The sequence below is a fragment of the Coregonus lavaretus genome (assembly GCF_964263955.1).
Source record: "Coregonus lavaretus genome assembly, chromosome: 26".
NCBI classification, from domain to species: Eukaryota; Metazoa; Chordata; class Actinopteri; order Salmoniformes; family Salmonidae; genus Coregonus; species Coregonus lavaretus.
In genome coordinates this window covers 24,580,665-24,598,755 of record NC_140013.1, presented here as the reverse complement: position 1 = coordinate 24,598,755, position 18,091 = coordinate 24,580,665, and the positions used below count along the sequence as shown (strand labels likewise).

Sequence of the window (18,091 nt, the reverse complement as noted above, 5' to 3'; positions counted from 1 at the left end):
TCTACCCTCCCTCTACTCTACCACACACCACTAAGCAGAAAGGCACCCATACAGTAGCTGCATCCAGTCAATAACCAGAGGGAATTCTTCATCACAGGTACTACCTTTTGTTTATATTTACTTGTTTCTATGTTTATTTGTGGGTTTGGGATGTGTTGGTATAGACGTGTTGGTATAGACATGTGTTGGTATAGACATGTGTTGGTATAGACATGTGTTGGTATAGACGTGTTGGTATAGACATGTGTTGGTATAGACATGTGTTGGTATAGACATGTGTTGGTATAGACGTGTTGGTACAGACATGTGTTGGTATAGACATGTGTTGGTATAGACATGTGTTGGTATAGACGTGTTGGTATAGACATGTGTTGGTATAGACGTGTTGGTATAGACATGTGTTGGTATAGACATGTGTTGGTATAGACATGTGTTGGTATAGACGTGTTGGTATAGACATGTGTTGGTATAGACATGTGTTGGTATAGACATGTGTTGGTATAGACATGTGTTGGTATAGACGTGTTGGTATAGACATGTGTTGGTATAGACGTGTTGGTATAGACATGTGTTGGTATAGACGTGTTGGTATAGACATGTCGGTATAGACATGTGTTGGAATAGACATGTGTTGGTATAGACATGTCGGAATAGACATGTGTTGGTATAGACCATAGCAATGCTGTGTTTCCATTTTTATTGTTTTTCGATTCAGTAAGTTAGAATGACATTTTTACTGAGTAATGGAAACTCAGTAAAAATGTAATTCTAACTTACTGAATCGAAAAACACAATAAAAATAGAAACACAGCATTGCTATGGTCTATACCAACACATGTCTATTCCGACATGTCTATACCAACACGTCTATACCAACACATGTCTATACCAACACGTCTATACCAACACATGTCTATACCAACACATGTCTATACCAACACGTCTATACCAACACGTCTATACCAACAAATGTCTATACCAACACATGTCTATACCAACATATGTCTATACCAACACATGTCTATACCAACACATGTCTGTACCAACACGTCTATTCCAACACATGTCTATACCAACACATGTCTATACCAACACATGTCTATACCAACACATGTCTATACCAACACGTCTATACCAACACATGTCTATACCAACACATGTCTGTACCAACACGTCTATACCAACACATGTCTATACCAACACGTCTATTCCAACACATGTCTATACCAACACATGTCTGTACCAACACGTCTATACCAACACATGTCTGTACCAACACGTCTATTCCAACACATGTCTATACCAACACATGTCTGTACCAACACATCTATACCAACACATGTCTATACCAACACATGTCTATACCAACACGTCTATACCAACACATGTCTGTACCAACACATGTCTATTCCAACACATGTCTATACCAACACATGTCTATACCAACACATGTCTATACCAACACATGTCTATTCCAACACATGTCTATACCAACACATGTCTGTACCAACACGTCTATACCAACACATGTCTATACCAACACATGTCTGTACCAATACGTCTATACCAACACATGTCTATACCAACACATGTCTGTACCAACACGTCTATACCAACACATGTCTATACCAACACATGTCTATACCTACACATCTATACCAACACATGTCTATACCAACACATGTCTGTACCAACACGTCTATACCAACACATGTCTATACCAACACATGTCTATACCAACACATGTCTATACCAACACATGTCTGTACCAACACGTCTATACCAACACATGTCTATACCAACACATGTCTATACCAACACATGTCTATACCAACACATGTCTATACCAACACATGTCTGTACCAACACGTCTATACCAACACATGTCTATACCAACACGTCTATACCAACACATGTCTATACCAACACGTATGTACCAACACGTCTATACCAACACATGTCTATACCAACACATGTCTATACCAACACATGTCTATACCAACACATGTCTATACCAACACAGTTTATCCACCAGCAGAGCATAGTGACAACACACAATGACTTGGACGTAGTAAAGAAGCTCCTAGTTTGTTTGCAATGATGGAATAGTCCACTAGTGTATTACAACTGTGCTGACACAGAACGATCCTGTCCTGTTTATGTAGTTGATGAGCATGAGATCCACCAAATGTAATGGAGCCATTTTGAAAAGATGAAAGGTGGGCTAAATTTAGTTACACATGTGCAAAAAGGATTATCTCCTCTGTAATCTCCTGAAATCCATGGTCATGCTCTGTAGACGAGCAGATTGATTAAGAGCTGGTGCTAATGTAATCTCCTCTGTTTAATTAGTGTGAGCATGGTGGGCAGCACATTACACACCATCTGGACTGGAGATTGACTGGAGCAGCAGGCCTGCTCTTATCCACCCTCTCCATCATATTTAGTCTTTACAACAAGACACAAACAGGGACATGTCAACTCTAGCTTTATGTTCTCAGTCTGGATACAAGTGTCACCCTGCACACATCATAAAATAATATTATTGTAAACCTGATTTTTTGACTTGCACAGGTGATAAACGTTTTTTCTAGCTTGTCTTGTTGACACTATAAACGTTGGACACCCCTGTCGATTTGTCTCGGTTTCTTTCTCTGTCTCTCAGGTGTTGGTGACTGGTCTATGGTCCACAGAGGGGGATTCCAGCCATGCTCTCCACGGTGATCTCCAACAGCTGTTCACTCTATGGGGACTATGGCAACTATGGACCTCCCCCATACCCCAGGAAGAACATCAGACCCAGAGCTTCACTTCGACACAACCCATATAACCCATGCAGACCATACCTGAGGAGGGTCATTATAACATCTCAATATTCACTGCAAAGATGACTAGTTTATAATTGTATTGTTATCAATATCTTCACTGTTCGATTGCAGATGACACCTTACTGTCTTGATGTCTTGATTGCAGGTGGACACTAGAGTATCTTTAGCCGATCCCAAGAAAATCTCCAGGACCTCCAGTAGGGGTCAGTATGTCACCGTGCCTGTTCACCATCCAAAGCTGCATCTCTCTCCGACACTGGGGCTAGGCATGGGGCCTCCCCGGCCCAACACCAGACAGAGCCCACTGCCGGTCAGTCAGAGGATCATCCAATCACAGCACAAAGCAAGGCAGACCAGGAGTGCTGAGAGCTGCTCCAGTTATGACAGAAGCTCCTGGGTTAAGAAAGGCTCTAGTAAACCTAGTAAAGGGAAGAAAACACAGAACAAGGCCACATCTTCTTCTTCCAAGAGTACAGGAGACATACGACACAAGAGTTCCAGTTCTAATGGTCGCCAGCACCATCGCTACTTCACCAAGGATGGCATGTGTCGCGGCTCATCCTACAGCTCCAAGAACAAGATGTGTGACCTGATCGGCACCCTGGTGGATCTGAAGTACAGCTGGATCCTATTTGTCTTTACCCTGTGCTACATCGTCACCTGGACAGCCTTTGCAGAGCTCTACTTCCTGGGTGCCTGGCTGTGTGGTGATATGGAACACATACAAGACCCGCAATGGCACCCATGCTTTGAGAAACTGGACAGTTTCCATTCAGCCCTCTCTGTCTCCATGGACAGCCAAATCATCAATGGCTACAGCTCTAGAGTGGCCTCAGCCAACTGCATGGACAGGGTGGTTCTCATGATGGCACAGTCCATCATTGAATCAGTGTTAGACGCTCTGATGCTGGGCTGCATCCTGGCCAAGCTAGCCAAGCCTAAGAGGAGGCTGCCCACTCTGTTGTTCAGTCAGCACTGTGTGGTCTCTGAGAGGGATGAGAGGCTGTGCCTGATGTTCAACGTCAAGACTCTGAAAGAAACACACATGCTGGTGGCAGAGATAAGAGCCAAGCTGATCAAATCTCACCATACCAAAGAGGGAGAGTTCATCCTGTTGGAGCAGAGAGAGCTGACTCTGGGGATGGGGCCAGATGGAGCCAGGCTGTTCACAGTGGAGGCACAGACTGTGGAGCATGTCATTGATAAACAAAGTCCTCTCTGGGGCATCAGCGCTGACTCTTTAAAGTGGGAGACCTTTGAAATTGTTGTCATGGTGGACGGAGCCGTCCAAGACGCAGGTTTGTACTGAGAGGTGGGGAAATCTGGAGTTGGAATAAAATAAATGTTTGGGCTATTCAATCAGTGCGAAAAGGAAACTTGTTGTTTTCAAATTAATGGTTGTGAATTATTTCTATGTTATCATTATCAAATCATTAATATAGTTAAATTGAAAGGGACCTACAGTATCCTTAATGCCTGGTTCCGACAGCAGATGTATATAATATAATCTTATAACTTGACTGTAAATATGTATTTCTTCTCAGGCACAGCCTTCCATGTGAGGACCTCCTACACTGAAGATGAGATTATTTGGGGACAGAGCTTTAAGTCATACATGCCACTAGACAAGAGGGGGATTGGTTCCAATCACAAGACCTCTGATAAGAACTATAAGGTCCAGACTGCCACACACAGTGACAGAGAGATGGCAGTGAGACAAAGACATGAGAGATCCCCTGGACACGACACAGACTCTGTCCCCTCCAACATGTCTACAAAGAAAGTACATTACCAGTATTTATATGATCAAATGTTACTGTGCAACTCAGTCGCTAATAACAATGGCACAGGAACTAGGGAACTTAGTAAGAATGAGTTCTTTATATAAATATTGACGTTTGACAAGTCGGCATAGAAGTGTTAATCAAAGTTGATGAAATAAAGACACACTATACATATCCTTCAGAATGTTTATACAATGTGAATAAACGAATGCTGATGACCAATATCTAAAGCTGCCATTTATACATCTAACTTATCAAACTTTCTGAATACTTCAATTTGTAAAAGTGAGCACAGCATGCCTTGTGCTAGGTAAGCACTTGTGTGATATACAGTTACAATTATGCTAATTGAATTAGTTCTTAGTGGTCTCCATACAGTATGTGAGAAATAACAAAAGGTATCTCACTGCCCATACATCAAGCTCTCCTAATTAAGATTTAAATGATGAGTGTCATTTAATGATTGTATTGCCATGTGCTGTGCCAATTTGATAAATGGAAGATCGAACGGACAGTCTCACATGACAAGACAAATGAATGTCAGTTTTACTTTCTCTTCACCAGCAAAGAGGACATCTCATTCACATACCATCATAGACTCTTGCCAAAGTTGATATTTATTTAAATCTACCGTATGTGTTACAATTCCCTTTAATCAATCCATTATGTTTTTGGATGTAAACCATGCTCATTCCCAGTCTGCATGTCAGCACACAGTATTAGTCTGCCACGTCCACCTCAGGTCACAGTGTTCAGACAGACAGAAAGGCAGAAAGACAGACAGACAGACTTATTAGAGTGGGTTTGACTTGTACATCGTTTCATCTGACAGTGAAGAGAGGCTCCCGAGTGGCGCAGTGGTCTAAGGCTGTGCCACTAGAGATCCTGGTTCGAATCCAGGCTCTGTCGTAGCCGGCCGCGACCGGGAGACCCATGGGGTGGCGCGCAATTGGCCCAGCGTCGTCCAGGGTAGGGGAGGGAATGGCCAGCAGGGATGTAGCTCAGTTGATAGAGCATGGTGTTTGCAATGCCAGGGTTGTGGGTTTGATTCCCACAGGGGGTATGAAAACTGTAAGTCACTCTGGATAAGAGCATCTGCTAAATGACTAAAATGTAAAGGCCACATCTTTCCAGGATGCTTCCTGGACAGTCTGACTGTATGGAATATTTTCACTGGCTGTCTCCAGGCCTAATCCGATACCACACCCATGGGATATACTGCATATCAAAGGTACCTTCTGCTGGCTAGAAATCTAGCTGGCAGATTAATTTAAAAAAAAATTTTTTTGAAACACCGTGATGTTCTCAACTTAAATAGGTGAGACTGGGTTAATTAAGCTTGCGGTAAGGTAGAAGATACATTTTCAAAAAATACTTCGTACCCATTATTTACCTGTAAACAGATGAAAAAGTCCTGATTTTATCATGTTTTAAGTAACACATTCATTTTTATATCCTTGTAAAATAAAATATGATTCACTCAAAATATGGTTAGTTGGTTGGTAATTTTTTGTACTGCACCTGATGCAGAGTAAATTGTATATACCATTACGGGTGTCCAGAAATAAATAAATAAAATAATAATTCATAACAAAAACTGTACAAATGCATTTATTTATTTTGAGAGAGAGAGTGAAAATCTGTCACCTCACCAGCAGGCAGAACAGTGTTAATTTTGTTCTTGAGTGGCCTGGTGAGAGATGTGATACCTTAGAATTCCAAATGAGTCTGACTGGGATTGACGTGATATATATGGCTTTTCAACAATCTGTAATTATGACCTTTGCTCATGAAGCTACAATGTTCAGCTAATAATGTTCTGTCTGCCAAGTGGATGCTCTGTTGGCACAGGTAAGGTTGTTACTAAGCAACCCGTGCCTCTGCCCACCCTATCAGTGGCTTGTGGGGTATCTCTGGAGATGTTCCCTCCTACAAAGAACTGGTTGAGCCTGCCTCCATAGGCCCCATGACCTGCTTGGCAAAACAACAGGTTAATTCAACAGCGCAGTAACACTGCTGACCTCACTGTCTCTTTGTGAAGGGAAAATCCAGAGTTGCATTCTGTGAAATGGCAAATGGTCGACCAGCTGCGAGCGGAGCACATCTCTGTCTCTAACCTAACACAGGCCTACAGATGAGCGCTGAAGAGCCCAGTGCCACACTCTCCTCTGAACAACAGAAGATACAAGGAAAACATGGTAAGACTCCAGGCATATCTATATATCTCTGTCTCTCTCCTTACCCCTATTTACTTTCATTATCACCTTGATACCTTCTCTGTTGCTCTCACCTCCCCTGACACCCTCTGTCTTTAGGCCATCGACTCACTCATTGAGTGTCAACATCACTGACAACAGATGTTGTTTTCATAATGCCTCTGTCTATTTACTGTACATGTACTAGCTGTTGTGCATGTTGTTTAACAACAACTATGATGATTTTATTGATTTTTTAATGGTTTTTAATAATCTATTGTCAATCATCATAATGTATTTCAAGTACATGGTGAACTTTTTACTAATGTAATGTATTATCTGCTAGAGGATAACTTAAAGAGAAATATATGCATACAGTGCATGCTTTGGGTTAACATACTGGTGTTGATTCTAGGGGTATATTACAATGTTTAAGCACCATATTGGAGCAGATAGTTTTTAGAGGGGATTTGTAAATATATAATGCCATCCTATTTTACATTTACCAGACGCTCTTATCCAGAGCGACTTACATGTGCAATTAGGGTTAAGTGCCTTGCTCAAGGGCACATCGACAGATTTTTCACCTAGTCAGCTCGGGGATTAGAACCAGCAACCTTTCGGTTACTGGCACAACGCTCTTAACCACTAAGCTACCTTTCCCACAATATCTCACTGCATGAGCTAGAAATACCCTGTAATATTTAACTGATAAAAAAAATTACAAATGATGTCTTGCAATAGAAAACAATTGTAGGTGGTCTGATTCACCTGCATGTGAAAGGTCTGCTGCATAGGTCCGGTACCGTGTAGAGTAAATCCGTATGTCTGCCGCACAAGGATGACACATTGGCTGGGATTCTCACGTATGGCTATGAATGATACATTGTGCTTCAGTTCACACACCTGGACACCTGTGACATTATCTACGCACCTTTAAACACCTGCCATTCAAATTCCATACACCTGGACAAACCCTCCTGAGATCTCTGGGTTTCACAGTCATCCTAATTAAATCTGTTCGATAAAGGGGATGAGTAAGGCTTGTGTGTGTAGAAGGGGAGGGTTAGTCAGCCAGCAAGAACAGGTTATGTTCATATCCAGTGTCCCAGAAGACTGATATGAATAGTGTGTGTGTGTGTGTGTGTGTGTGTTGTATTCATTGCATCTGTTGCAGAATCTTGATGGAGTTACATCATCTGTGATTGAGAATCCTGTGGCTGTCAGTCATCCTTTCCACCCAGAGAAGACAGGAGAGGGAGCGGCCCGAGGAGCTCAGAGTCAGAGCTGCCATGCCTGGCTGAGAGGAATCCACTCTACAAACCACAGTAAGGTCAATGTCTGGGTGGTGCAGTGTCTAATAGGGCTGAAACCACAGGCTATCATTAGTAGATGACATTATCCAATTAGTGCACAAACAAGGCATGCTACATAAAGTCTTATCTAATTAGAGTATATAGCAGCATTAAGCTTTAGTACTTTAATATCTCATTGTCTTAAGTTAAAGCCAAATCCAGCTAGACTCAGTGCTTTAGCTATCCTTTTCACAAACTGTAGTACAGTAAACATCTACCCCACACAGCTGCCATGCAGACTTGATATGAGTCAGTTGATTATGACACTGCCTGTGAAATGCTCAGCATTCATCTTTGTCACCTGTTCCCTACATGTGGTATGCTTTGTTCACATCCTAGGTTGTGTGCACCTTGTAGACTGTGTAATGGCTGTTACATGATGTGCCGCTATCTCTTCCACTCTTTGTCAGTATGACAGACAGCTAACATGCCTTTCATCAGTATACCCAGGCCAGTTTATCTCTAATCAGTGTCTAATTCAGCTGTGCTCCAGTGTCAGCCCATAGACTGGTGAGAGTACTGGCTGCTGTGTGTGCAGTAGGACTTCTGGGAGGCTTAGCAATCGGAGTGTGGTTCCTAGGTGAGACACCCTGCAAGTATCAAATCACGAAGTATGAAGAGAATGATGACATGTTCAATGTTCTAGTGTTTGTGCAATACAGATTCCTTGCCATGGTGGATAACAAACTGAAGTAGCCCTACATGTCAGAATATAGAACACTGTATTTTAATGTTTTACATTGAGACTGTTATAACTGATTAACTATGCATGATAATCATGTCTCACACAATGACAGAGCTAGATTAAGATCATCTGTTTCACATCCACTGCGACTATAGTTCACTCTGCATGTTGTTGTTTTCCCTCCCATAGTGAGGTTGTTGTTGCGGCCTACCTCTTCCCAGAGCCCAGCAGGGCTGGGGGACACCAAGGAGACGTCCTTCTGTAACGTGACCGAGGACATCTCTGTGGCTGATCCCAGGAAAGGTCTGTGCCTCTCAGCCCCTCACTCACCACAGAGACTGTCATCTTGTCTATCTGATTGGCTATGTCCCAAATAGCACCATATTCCTGTGTAGTGCCCCATAGGCTCCAGTCAAAAAGAGTGCACTATATAGTTTATACAGTGCCTTCAGAAAGTATTCACACCCCTTTAATTTTTCCACATTTTGTTGTGTTACAACCTGAATTTAAAATGGATTAAATTGAGATTTTTTTGTCACTGGCCTACACACAATAGCCCAAAATGTCAAAGTGGAATTATGTTTTTTATTTTATTTTATTTTATTAATTACAAATAAAAAGCTGAAATGTCTTGAGTCAATAAGTATTCAATTGTTATGGCTAGCCTAAATAAGTTCAGGAGTAAAATGTGCTTAACAAGTCACATAATAAGTTGCTATAATAGTGTTTAACATGATTTTTGAATGACTACGTCATCTCTATACCCCACACATACAATTATCTGTAAGGTCCCTCAGTCGAGCAGTGAATTTCAAACACGGTTACCACAAAGACAAAGACCAGGGAGGTTTTCCAATGCCTCGCAAAGAAGGGCACCTATTGGTGGATGGATAAAAATAAATATCCCTTTGAGCATGTTGAAGTTATTAATTAGGCTTTGGAAGGTGTATCAATACACCCAGTCACTACAAAGATACAGGCGTCCTTCCTAACTCAGTTGCCAGAGAGGAAGGAAACCACTCAGGCCAATGGTGACTTTAAAACAGTTACAGAGTTTAATGGCTGTGACAGGAGAAAACTGAAGATGGATCAACAACATTGTAGTACTCCACAATACTAACCTAATTGACAGAGTGAAAATATGGAAGCCTGTAAAGAATACGCATATTCAAAAACATGCATCCTGTTTGCAACAAGGCACTAAAGTAATATTGCAAAAAATGTTGGAAAGCAATTAACTTTTTGTATTGAATACAAAGTGTTATGTTCGGAGAAAATCCAATACCACACATTACTGAGTGCCACTCTCCATATTTTCAAGCATAGTGGTGGCTGCATCATGTTATGGGTATGCTTGTAATGGTTAAGGACTGGGGAGTTTTTCTGGATACAAAATAAATGGAATGGAGCTAAGCATGGGCAAAATCCTAGAGGAAAACCTGGTTCAGTATGCTTTCCACCAGACACTGAGAGATGAATTCACCTTTCAGCAGGACAATAACCTAAAACACAAGGCCACATCTACTCTGGCGTTGCTTACAAAGAAGACAGTAAATGTTCCTGAGTGGCCGAGTTACAGTTTTGACAAAAATCTATTGAAAAACTATGGCAAGACCTGAAAATGATTGTTTAGCAATGATCAACAACCAATTTGACAGAGCTTGAAGAATTTTGAAAATAATAATGGGCAAATGTTGCACAATCCAGCTGTGGAAAGCTCTTAGAGACTTGCCCAGAAAGACTCACAGCTGCCAAAGGTGCTTCTACAAAGTATTGACTCAGGGGTGTGAATACTTATGTAAATGAGATATTTATGAATTTTATTTTCAATACATTTGCTAACATTTCAAAAAACATGTTTTCACTTTATCATTACGGGGTAGATTATTATTATTATTATTATTATTATTATTATTATTATTATTATTATTATTATGTAGATGGGTGAAATATTTTTTCTTTTTAAAAATTCATTTAGAATTCAGGCTGCTATAACACAACAAAATGTGGAATAAGTCAGGGAGTATGAATACTTTCTGAAGGCACTGTAGGGTACCATTTGGGATGCACTTGATTGGTCAGGCAGAAAGACCTTCCTAGTAATTTTATGCTTTATCACAACATTTGTGATAAACTAAATGTGTTTATATTACACCTATACTTGTCTTTATAACAGTACATATGTTTATTAATACATTCCTTAACAACTTCTACATGGTCACGGTCACTGGAGAGGAGTTGAGACTGTCTATTGACCGACATCAAAACATGAAATAATGATCTGTTTATATTGACTACATTAGTTATTGGATATAAGATGCTCAGCATTTCCCTCTCAAACAAGACCACAGTTCATTACTGTTAATCTAGTTGGTCTCTGGAGGGATTATTTTCTATCAATCAGGTTCAGTGCTTTACAGAATCAGCCCGGAGAACTCGCTCTTGGAGATCCAGCTAGAGAAGGTGCCCACCTGGCTGCCTGTGTGCTATGAGAGATGGAACTCTTCCCTGGGGACCCTGGTCTGCCGCCAGCTGGGATATCTAAGGCTAGTCTACTGAGACCACTTTCTTACTATAAAGCCCACAGTATCTTGGGAACATACTAGGCTATTCACCTAACTATAAGGCTGATTTCTCCCAGTTAATTATGGATTATTTAATGCTCTGTTAATACCTTGTTTATAAGCTTGCCTTATGACCCATGGATCAGACATTACTTTTTTAAAATGGACACTCCCGTCTTGCCTGCTTTTATAGAAGATATAACTATGATTTATTTTCCTTCCAGACTGACCAAGCAAAAAGGGGTGAACTTAACGGACATCGGACCAAACTACACAGATGGCTTTATACAGATTACCTCCGAACACAAGAACAGCCTGGAAAATATATGGCAGTTAAGGTACAGCAGCTGTCTGAGGAGATAATACATTACCTAATGATGCTGAAAAAATTGATGTGCTATAACAAAGTAATGAAGCTTTTCTAATGGACTGATTTGTTTTTATTTAGGGGGAGTTGCGTCACAGGGAAGGTTATAGCTTTGAAATGTTTTGGTAAGTTTCTGCAGGGTACTAACAACACTAACATAATAGTGGATTAACTACATTGTAAATTTGTGCATCTCACACACAGGTAGGACCCAATTACTTTCATATGACCTCTCAGTCACGACTTCATAGTGCTACACATTGGTGGTATACACTGAGTGTACAAAACATTAGGAACACCTTCTCTTTCCATGACATAGACTGATCAGGTGAATCAGGTGAAAGCTATAACCCCTTATTAATGTCACTTGTTAAATACAGTTCAACCAGTGTAGATTAAAGGGAGGAGACAGGTAAAAAATAATAATAATAATAAGCCTTGAGACAATTGAGACATGGATTATGTATCTGTGCCATTCAGAGGGTGAATGGGCAAGACCAAATATTTAAGTGCCTTTGAACAGGGTATGGTAGTAGGTGCCAGGCGCACCGGTTTGAGCGTGTCAAGAACTGCAACACTGCTGGGTTTTTCACTCTCAACTGTTTCCCATGTTTATCAAGAATGGTCCACCACCCTAAGGACATCCAGCCATCTTGACACAACTGAGGGAAGCATTGGAGTCAACATGGGCCCACATCCCTGTGGAACGCTTTACACACCTTGTAGAGTCCATGCCCCGACGAATTGAGGCTGTTCTGAGGGCAAAAGGGGGTGCAAGTCAATATTTAAAAAGTGTTCCTAATGTTTTGTACACTCAGTATATACTGTAGTGTGATGAGTTATCTCAATACAATGTATGTAAAGTGATCTGGGTAAAAATGCCTTCATGTTTGTTTCCTTTGCCTGTGTAGAGTGTGGGACGCGGGCTAAGCTGCCCAGGATAATTGGGGGAGTGGAGGCTACCTTGGGAAGGTGGCCCTGGCAAGTCAGTCTCTACTACAGCAACCGACACACCTGTGGAGGCACCATCATCACCAGCCAATGGGTGGTCACCGCAGCCCACTGTGTGCACAAGTAAGACCCCCAATGACCTCTCGGGGTAAGAGGTCAGAGGTTAGAGGTCCGAGGTCACTGACTCATGACAGTGTAGTGATGACTAGGGACAGTAGTAGCTCTCACTTTCTTTTGCACAAAGTCAGTTATACTTTATACAATTGAGAATTGGAGAGCCTTCATCTCTTTTTTCACATTCCAGCTATAGGCTACCACAGGTGTCCAGTTGGGTGGTCTATGCTGGTATTGTCACACGCATTTCAGCTAAAATGGCTCTGTACACTGGATATGCAGTGGAAAAGATAATCTACAACAAGAACTACAATCCCAGGAGCCACGACAATGACATTGCTCTAATGAAACTGCGAACCCCAATGAATTTCTCAGGTGACAGGGAACTTGACTGCTTCCGTTTTGAATGCACAACATAGTCCCTTGGCTGACTGGAACACTCAACTATATTATTACAGCAATCAGTTCCAAACCATGTTCCAATATTACTGAAATTAACTTCAAAATGACCTACACTGTTCTAATGTTCTTAATATTCTCTTATATTGTATTTTTTAGATACCATCAGGCCTATCTGTCTGCCACAGTACGAGCATGATCTTCCAGGAGGAACCCAGTGCTGGATCTCTGGCTGGGGCTACACTCAACCGGATGATGGTACGACTATGAATAATGAATAATATAACTTAAATATAATAATTTAATGTATCTCTATCAATGGTTAAATGTTTTTTCATAGCACAAAGTCACTTAAATCCTAAAAATAAGAGGTATATTTACATTAGTTTGACTTTCTTTGACAGTTCTCATCCCTGACACGCTAAAAGAAGCTCCGGTTCCACTGATAAGCACCAAGAAATGCAACAGTTCCTGCATGTACAATGGAGAGATCACCCCCCGCATGCTCTGTGCTGGATACACCGAGGGCAAGGTGGACGCATGTCAGGTTAGTTCATAAAATATACCTGAGTTATTCCTCCTGTGGCTTGTATTATGAAGAGGTACCAAAGATTAGAGAGTTGTTGTCTTACAAAAGTAGAACTGGTTTTTGATAATGAGAATATTTTCCCCCAGGTGTCCCCCATTACTGTTCTGAATTATCAAAGACAAAGCTCATTAGGCATGTGCCTGAGCGGGCACACCAGCTTTATTCAAGGTCCTACCGATCAAATTCAGTGGAGCTCAGGTTTTGGTATTCCATAATATCCCAACCCATAATCCCTAAATCACTGTGATTTAACAATATCTCAACCCCTAACAATCAGTGTGGTGGTCTGGTAACCAGTGTGATTGACAGCAGTGTGTATCTGCTCCTGTCCTCTCCCCAGGGGGACAGTGGGGGTCCTCTGGTCTGTCAAATTGACAACGTGTGGAGACTGGTGGGTGTGGTGAGCTGGGGTACAGGCTGCGCTGAGCCCAACCACCCCGGAGTCTACACCAAGGTGGCCGAGTTCCTCGGCTGGATCTACGACATTGCATAGGCCTATGTATTGATTTTTTACATATCAGGACCACATCTGCTATGCAGTTCTGTTTCTCCTCTTGAAATTGCATAGTACTGTATGTTACATTTGTTTTTCTATCCACAGAGCTATTGAGGAGGAAGAGGAATAAAACAATGGATGATCAGGGAGACTCATGTAGGACCAGAACAGGCCTAGAGCAAACTGAAAAATAAGTTGTTCCTGACATTCTTCCTCCTGTTCTGTAACTGTCATTTTACCTCCTTATAACGGCCATGTTTATTGCAGAAATGCATACATTATTTAACAGTAGGAAATCTTTTATACTATACATGTTTGTCATACATTTTATTTTTAGCACCTGAATGAGAACATATTTATACCATATATTTGTCTTGTATTGAAAATAAATTATGCTTCATATCTAAACATGTCCATTGTCTACTCTGGTGTGATGGAAGAGCTTTATGTGTCAGAGCCATCATTTCAGAAGAATGCAGACACTGTCCACCGTTGAGTGCAAAGTAGTAGCACCTCTCTCCTGTCAGGAGAGGGCGTGCATGCACCCCTCTCATCTCGTTTCCAGAGTAACAGAGGACACTAGCTACAAAATTGATTTTGTCAACATTTAGCTGTAACGTTAGCACAGGGGTATTTGGTATTTTTGGTGTTTTATTAGGATCCCCATTAGCTGTTGCAAAAGCAGCAGTTACTCTTCCTGGGGTCCACACAAAACATGAAACATGACATAATACACACAAACTATCTAGGTCAAATAGGGGAGAGGCGTTGTGCCGTGAGGTGATGCTTTATCTGTTTTTGAAACCAGGTTTGCTGTTTATTTGAGCAATATGAGATGGAACGGAGTTCCATGCAATAATGGTTCTATATAATACTGTACCCTTTTTGAATTTGTTCTGGATTTGGGGACTGTGAAAAGACCCCTGGTGGCATGTCTGGTGGGGTAAGTGTATGTGTCAGAGTTGTGTGTAAGTTGACTATGCAAACAATTTGGGATTTTCAACACATTAATATTTCTTATAAAAAGAAGAAGTGATGCAGTCAGTCTCTCCTCAACTCTTAGCCAAGAGAGACTGGCATGCATTTATATCAGCCCTCTGATTACAATGAAGAGCAAGACGTGCCACTCTGTTTTGGGCCAGCTGCAGCTTAACTAGGTCTTTCTTTGCAGCACTGGACCACACGACTGGACAATAATCAAGATTAGATTAAACTAGAGCCTGCAGAACTTGCTTTTTTAAGTGTGGTGTCAAAAAAGCAGAGCATCTCTTTATTATGGACAGACCTCTCCCCATCTTTACAACCATTGAATCTATATGTTTTGACCATGATAGTTTACAATCTAAGGTAACGGCAAGTAATTTAGTCTCCTCAACTTGTTCAACAGCCACAGCATTCATTACCAGATTCAGCTGAGGTCTAGAACTTAGGGAATGATTTGTACCAAATACAATGCTCTTAGTTTTAGAGATGTTCAGGACCAGTTTATTAGTGGCCACCCATTCCAAAACAGACTGCAACTCTTTGTTAAGGGTTTCAGTGACTTCATTAGCTGTGGTTGCTGATGCGTATATGGTTCAATCATCAGCATACATGGACACACATGCTTTGTTTAATGCCAGTGGCAGGTCATTGGTAAAAATAGAAAATAACTTGAAGCAAGCAAGTTTACTGTGAGTATTTATATGTGTTTTGTGTTAAAAGGATTACTACTGTTCTCCATCTGATTCACAGCATTTGTACCAAATAGTTTGATTGTATTCAAGGCATTGCTGTCTGGTGTATTGCTACATGTGGTAGGCCTAGCGCTAGCTATTTAGCTACAGTACTGTAGCTAGCTAACGTAACGTTATTTAACCTAGCTAGGAATTCTCTCCATGCTTGTTCATCTATAGCTATCTTGCCTTGCCATACCATAATCAAATGCAAAACTCCAATGAGCTGTGTGTATACTAAACTAAATCCCTCAACATCTTTTCAGAAATATGTCTTCTTCCCTGAGGTGTACAAAGGAAGTTTTGCAGCAGGTCAACCAGTTCTGGTCGATGTTAGACGACCTGTCACAGAATTACCCCCAAAGCTACCAGATGTTTATCGAGAAACAGATTAAACAGGGAGCTGATTGTAATGCACCACCTTAGCCTGACTCCTGCCTACTCACTGAAATGCTGGTACCACAAATTACCTGCTTTCTATGAGCAGCTACACCCACACTGTAGTGTTTCTAGATTCAAAACACACAAACTTAGAACACTGGCCTACATAGAAATTACATAACTAAGTGTGATGGTAAGAGAATACTGTTCATTTGTTTGCAGTGCACGTTTGACCTTGCACCGCTGGCTAATAATATGGAAGTGTGAACTATAAAGAGGCTGAACAGTTGTTTTATTGTTTGTGTCAGGAGCCAAAGAAAGGGTTGCTGTACATCAATGTGTGTGTGGCTGGAAGCGCGTCCCTGCCCCTGCTGATGAGAACAAGCCTGTGCCTGTGTGTGGAGGGAGACTGGAGACAGACACTGATGAAGGAGGAAGTACCAAGAGTCACTGTTGTCCTGCAGCACACAAACCTGTATTTCTGCATAATTACCTGGATTGTAACCTGTTTTAAAAGATGTGCAGGCAAAAAAGTGAACATTGTGACAGCTGACTTTCTTATAACTTTTTAATGGTTTTGATGCCAATGTTATCTAACACTGTTTGAACTAAAAAGGTGTTTCATTGCAGTTTTTCAGTACTACAACTTCCCTGTACTTAGACGACTACAGTGTGGTGGATGTGGCGTTCAGCCCTGCGGTGCTGCAGCAGGCTCAGCAGGACAAGAGGGAGAAGGACGAGGTCCACCTGTTAGCCCTGAGCTTCACCCAGCAGCAGTATGGCCTGCGTCTGGCCCAGCAGCAGTAAGCTAAAGGGCAGCCTAGAGGACATGCAGTACCGCCTGAGTTCTCTAAAACAGTCCAGCACCGCCACCAACACCTATAGCCTCTATGTAATTATTCCCTGGTTCAAGGGGACAGTTATTTTTTATCAAGGTGATAAAAATAAAGGAGAGATTATTTAATCAAAATGTATTGAGCAATACCTACTAACTACTTAGTATCTTCAAGATTTTTTAAAGGTGTACTGTAGCTAAAGATTAATGTTTTTACCTTCAATTGACATTCATTTCCCAGCCTCCCAGACCCCAGCTTCGCTGCTCCAGCAGATCTCCTCTCTGTGTGAAGGGCAGACTGAGGACAGTACACCTCTGCAGTTCATCACATCTGTCTAGCTAACACCTGGGCCAGTGGACCAAAGCAACAAGACCAATAACCTGATCCGGGTGATCTCCAGCTCAGTGGCCGCTGACCCCAGGGACCTCTCTTGGAGCCTGGAACTGACTGTGGAGCTACCAAATGTTCAGTCCATCACAGAGTGCCATCTCAACATTTCCCAGGTCAGGGACCACTCTGCTTCCCCTTTCCCTTGTGCTATGAATAAGGCCCTGTGACAGATTAACAAAAATTCTGTCTGTCTTGCTTAAACACTTCCTATGTTGACATAATAGCCTATGTTACATTGTAAGTGATCCTTTCTGTGGTCTTCTGGGTCTAATAGTCTGTGTGTATTTCTCTGTAGGATTATGTACTACTAGAAGTGGAGGATATGTACCATCTACACCTGGAGCTGCCTGAGACTGTGAATGAGGAGTCGGCCTCTGCCACGTTCAACAAGAAGAAACGGACATTAACTTGCAAGTGTCTATACTCTAGTGCCGGTACTGCC

The 18,091-nt window shown here is 41.6% G+C and overlaps 2 protein-coding genes and 1 pseudogene across 5 annotated transcripts; all 3 read left to right on the top strand.

Moving 5' to 3' along the window:
• Positions 1-14: 14 nt before the first annotated feature.
• On the top strand, positions 15-6,179 carry LOC311101258 (G protein-activated inward rectifier potassium channel 3-like). 2 transcript variants are annotated; one of them, XM_084142382.1, is made up of 4 exons: positions 15-97; positions 2,666-2,855; positions 2,974-4,126; positions 4,373-6,179. In XM_084142382.1, exons 2-4 carry the CDS (start codon positions 2,709-2,711, stop codon positions 4,714-4,716), a joined length of 1,644 nt encoding a protein of 547 aa, XP_083998508.1. In that variant the 5' UTR covers positions 15-97; positions 2,666-2,708; the 3' UTR covers positions 4,717-6,179. The 2 variants fall into 2 exon arrangements, with proteins under 2 accessions (XP_083998508.1, XP_083998509.1); XM_084142383.1 differs by lacking the exon at positions 15-97 and having other exon boundaries at positions 2,613-2,855.
• A 480-nt stretch (positions 6,180-6,659) lies between these two features.
• On the top strand, positions 6,660-14,729 carry LOC311102208 (transmembrane protease serine 5-like). 2 transcript variants are annotated; one of them, XM_084143466.1, is made up of 13 exons: positions 6,660-6,810; positions 7,985-8,135; positions 8,656-8,742; positions 9,037-9,150; positions 11,252-11,393; positions 11,636-11,749; positions 11,860-11,903; positions 12,690-12,852; positions 13,034-13,218; positions 13,402-13,500; positions 13,647-13,789; positions 14,172-14,330; positions 14,433-14,729. In XM_084143466.1, the coding sequence occupies exons 1-12, from the start codon at positions 6,808-6,810 to the stop codon at positions 14,322-14,324; spliced, it is 1,398 nt and encodes a 465-aa protein (XP_083999592.1). In that variant the 5' UTR covers positions 6,660-6,807; the 3' UTR covers positions 14,325-14,330; positions 14,433-14,729. The 2 variants fall into 2 exon arrangements, with proteins under 2 accessions (XP_083999592.1, XP_083999591.1); XM_084143465.1 differs by having other exon boundaries at positions 14,172-14,729.
• Positions 14,730-16,312: 1,583 nt separating this feature from the next.
• LOC311101617 (PIH1 domain-containing protein 2-like) lies at positions 16,313-18,078 on the top strand (annotated as a pseudogene). Its single transcript has 5 exons — positions 16,313-16,498; positions 16,732-16,860; positions 17,085-17,315; positions 17,508-17,762; positions 17,945-18,078. The product of its transcript is annotated as a PIH1 domain-containing protein 2-like (transcript).
• The last annotated feature ends 13 nt before the right edge of the window (positions 18,079-18,091 follow it).

What these genes read in the sequence shown, in the direction of transcription:
- LOC311101258 (XM_084142382.1), top strand. Translation starts at nt 2,709, where the DNA reads ATGCTCTCCACGGTGATCTCCAACAGCTGTTCACTCTATGGGGACTAT. An exon ending in GCAGACCATACCTGAGGAGG is followed by an intron (nt 2,856 to 2,973) that starts GTCATTATAACA and finishes TCTTGATTGCAG; the next exon opens with GTGGACACTAGAGTATCTTT. An exon ending in CGGAGCCGTCCAAGACGCAG is followed by an intron (nt 4,127 to 4,372) that starts GTTTGTACTGAG and finishes ATTTCTTCTCAG; the next exon opens with GCACAGCCTTCCATGTGAGG.
- LOC311102208 (XM_084143466.1), top strand. An exon ending in TGTGGCTGATCCCAGGAAAG is followed by an intron (nt 9,151 to 11,251) that starts GTCTGTGCCTCT and finishes TCTATCAATCAG; the next exon opens with GTTCAGTGCTTTACAGAATC. An exon ending in TATAGCTTTGAAATGTTTTG is followed by an intron (nt 11,904 to 12,689) that starts GTAAGTTTCTGC and finishes TTGCCTGTGTAG; the next exon opens with AGTGTGGGACGCGGGCTAAG.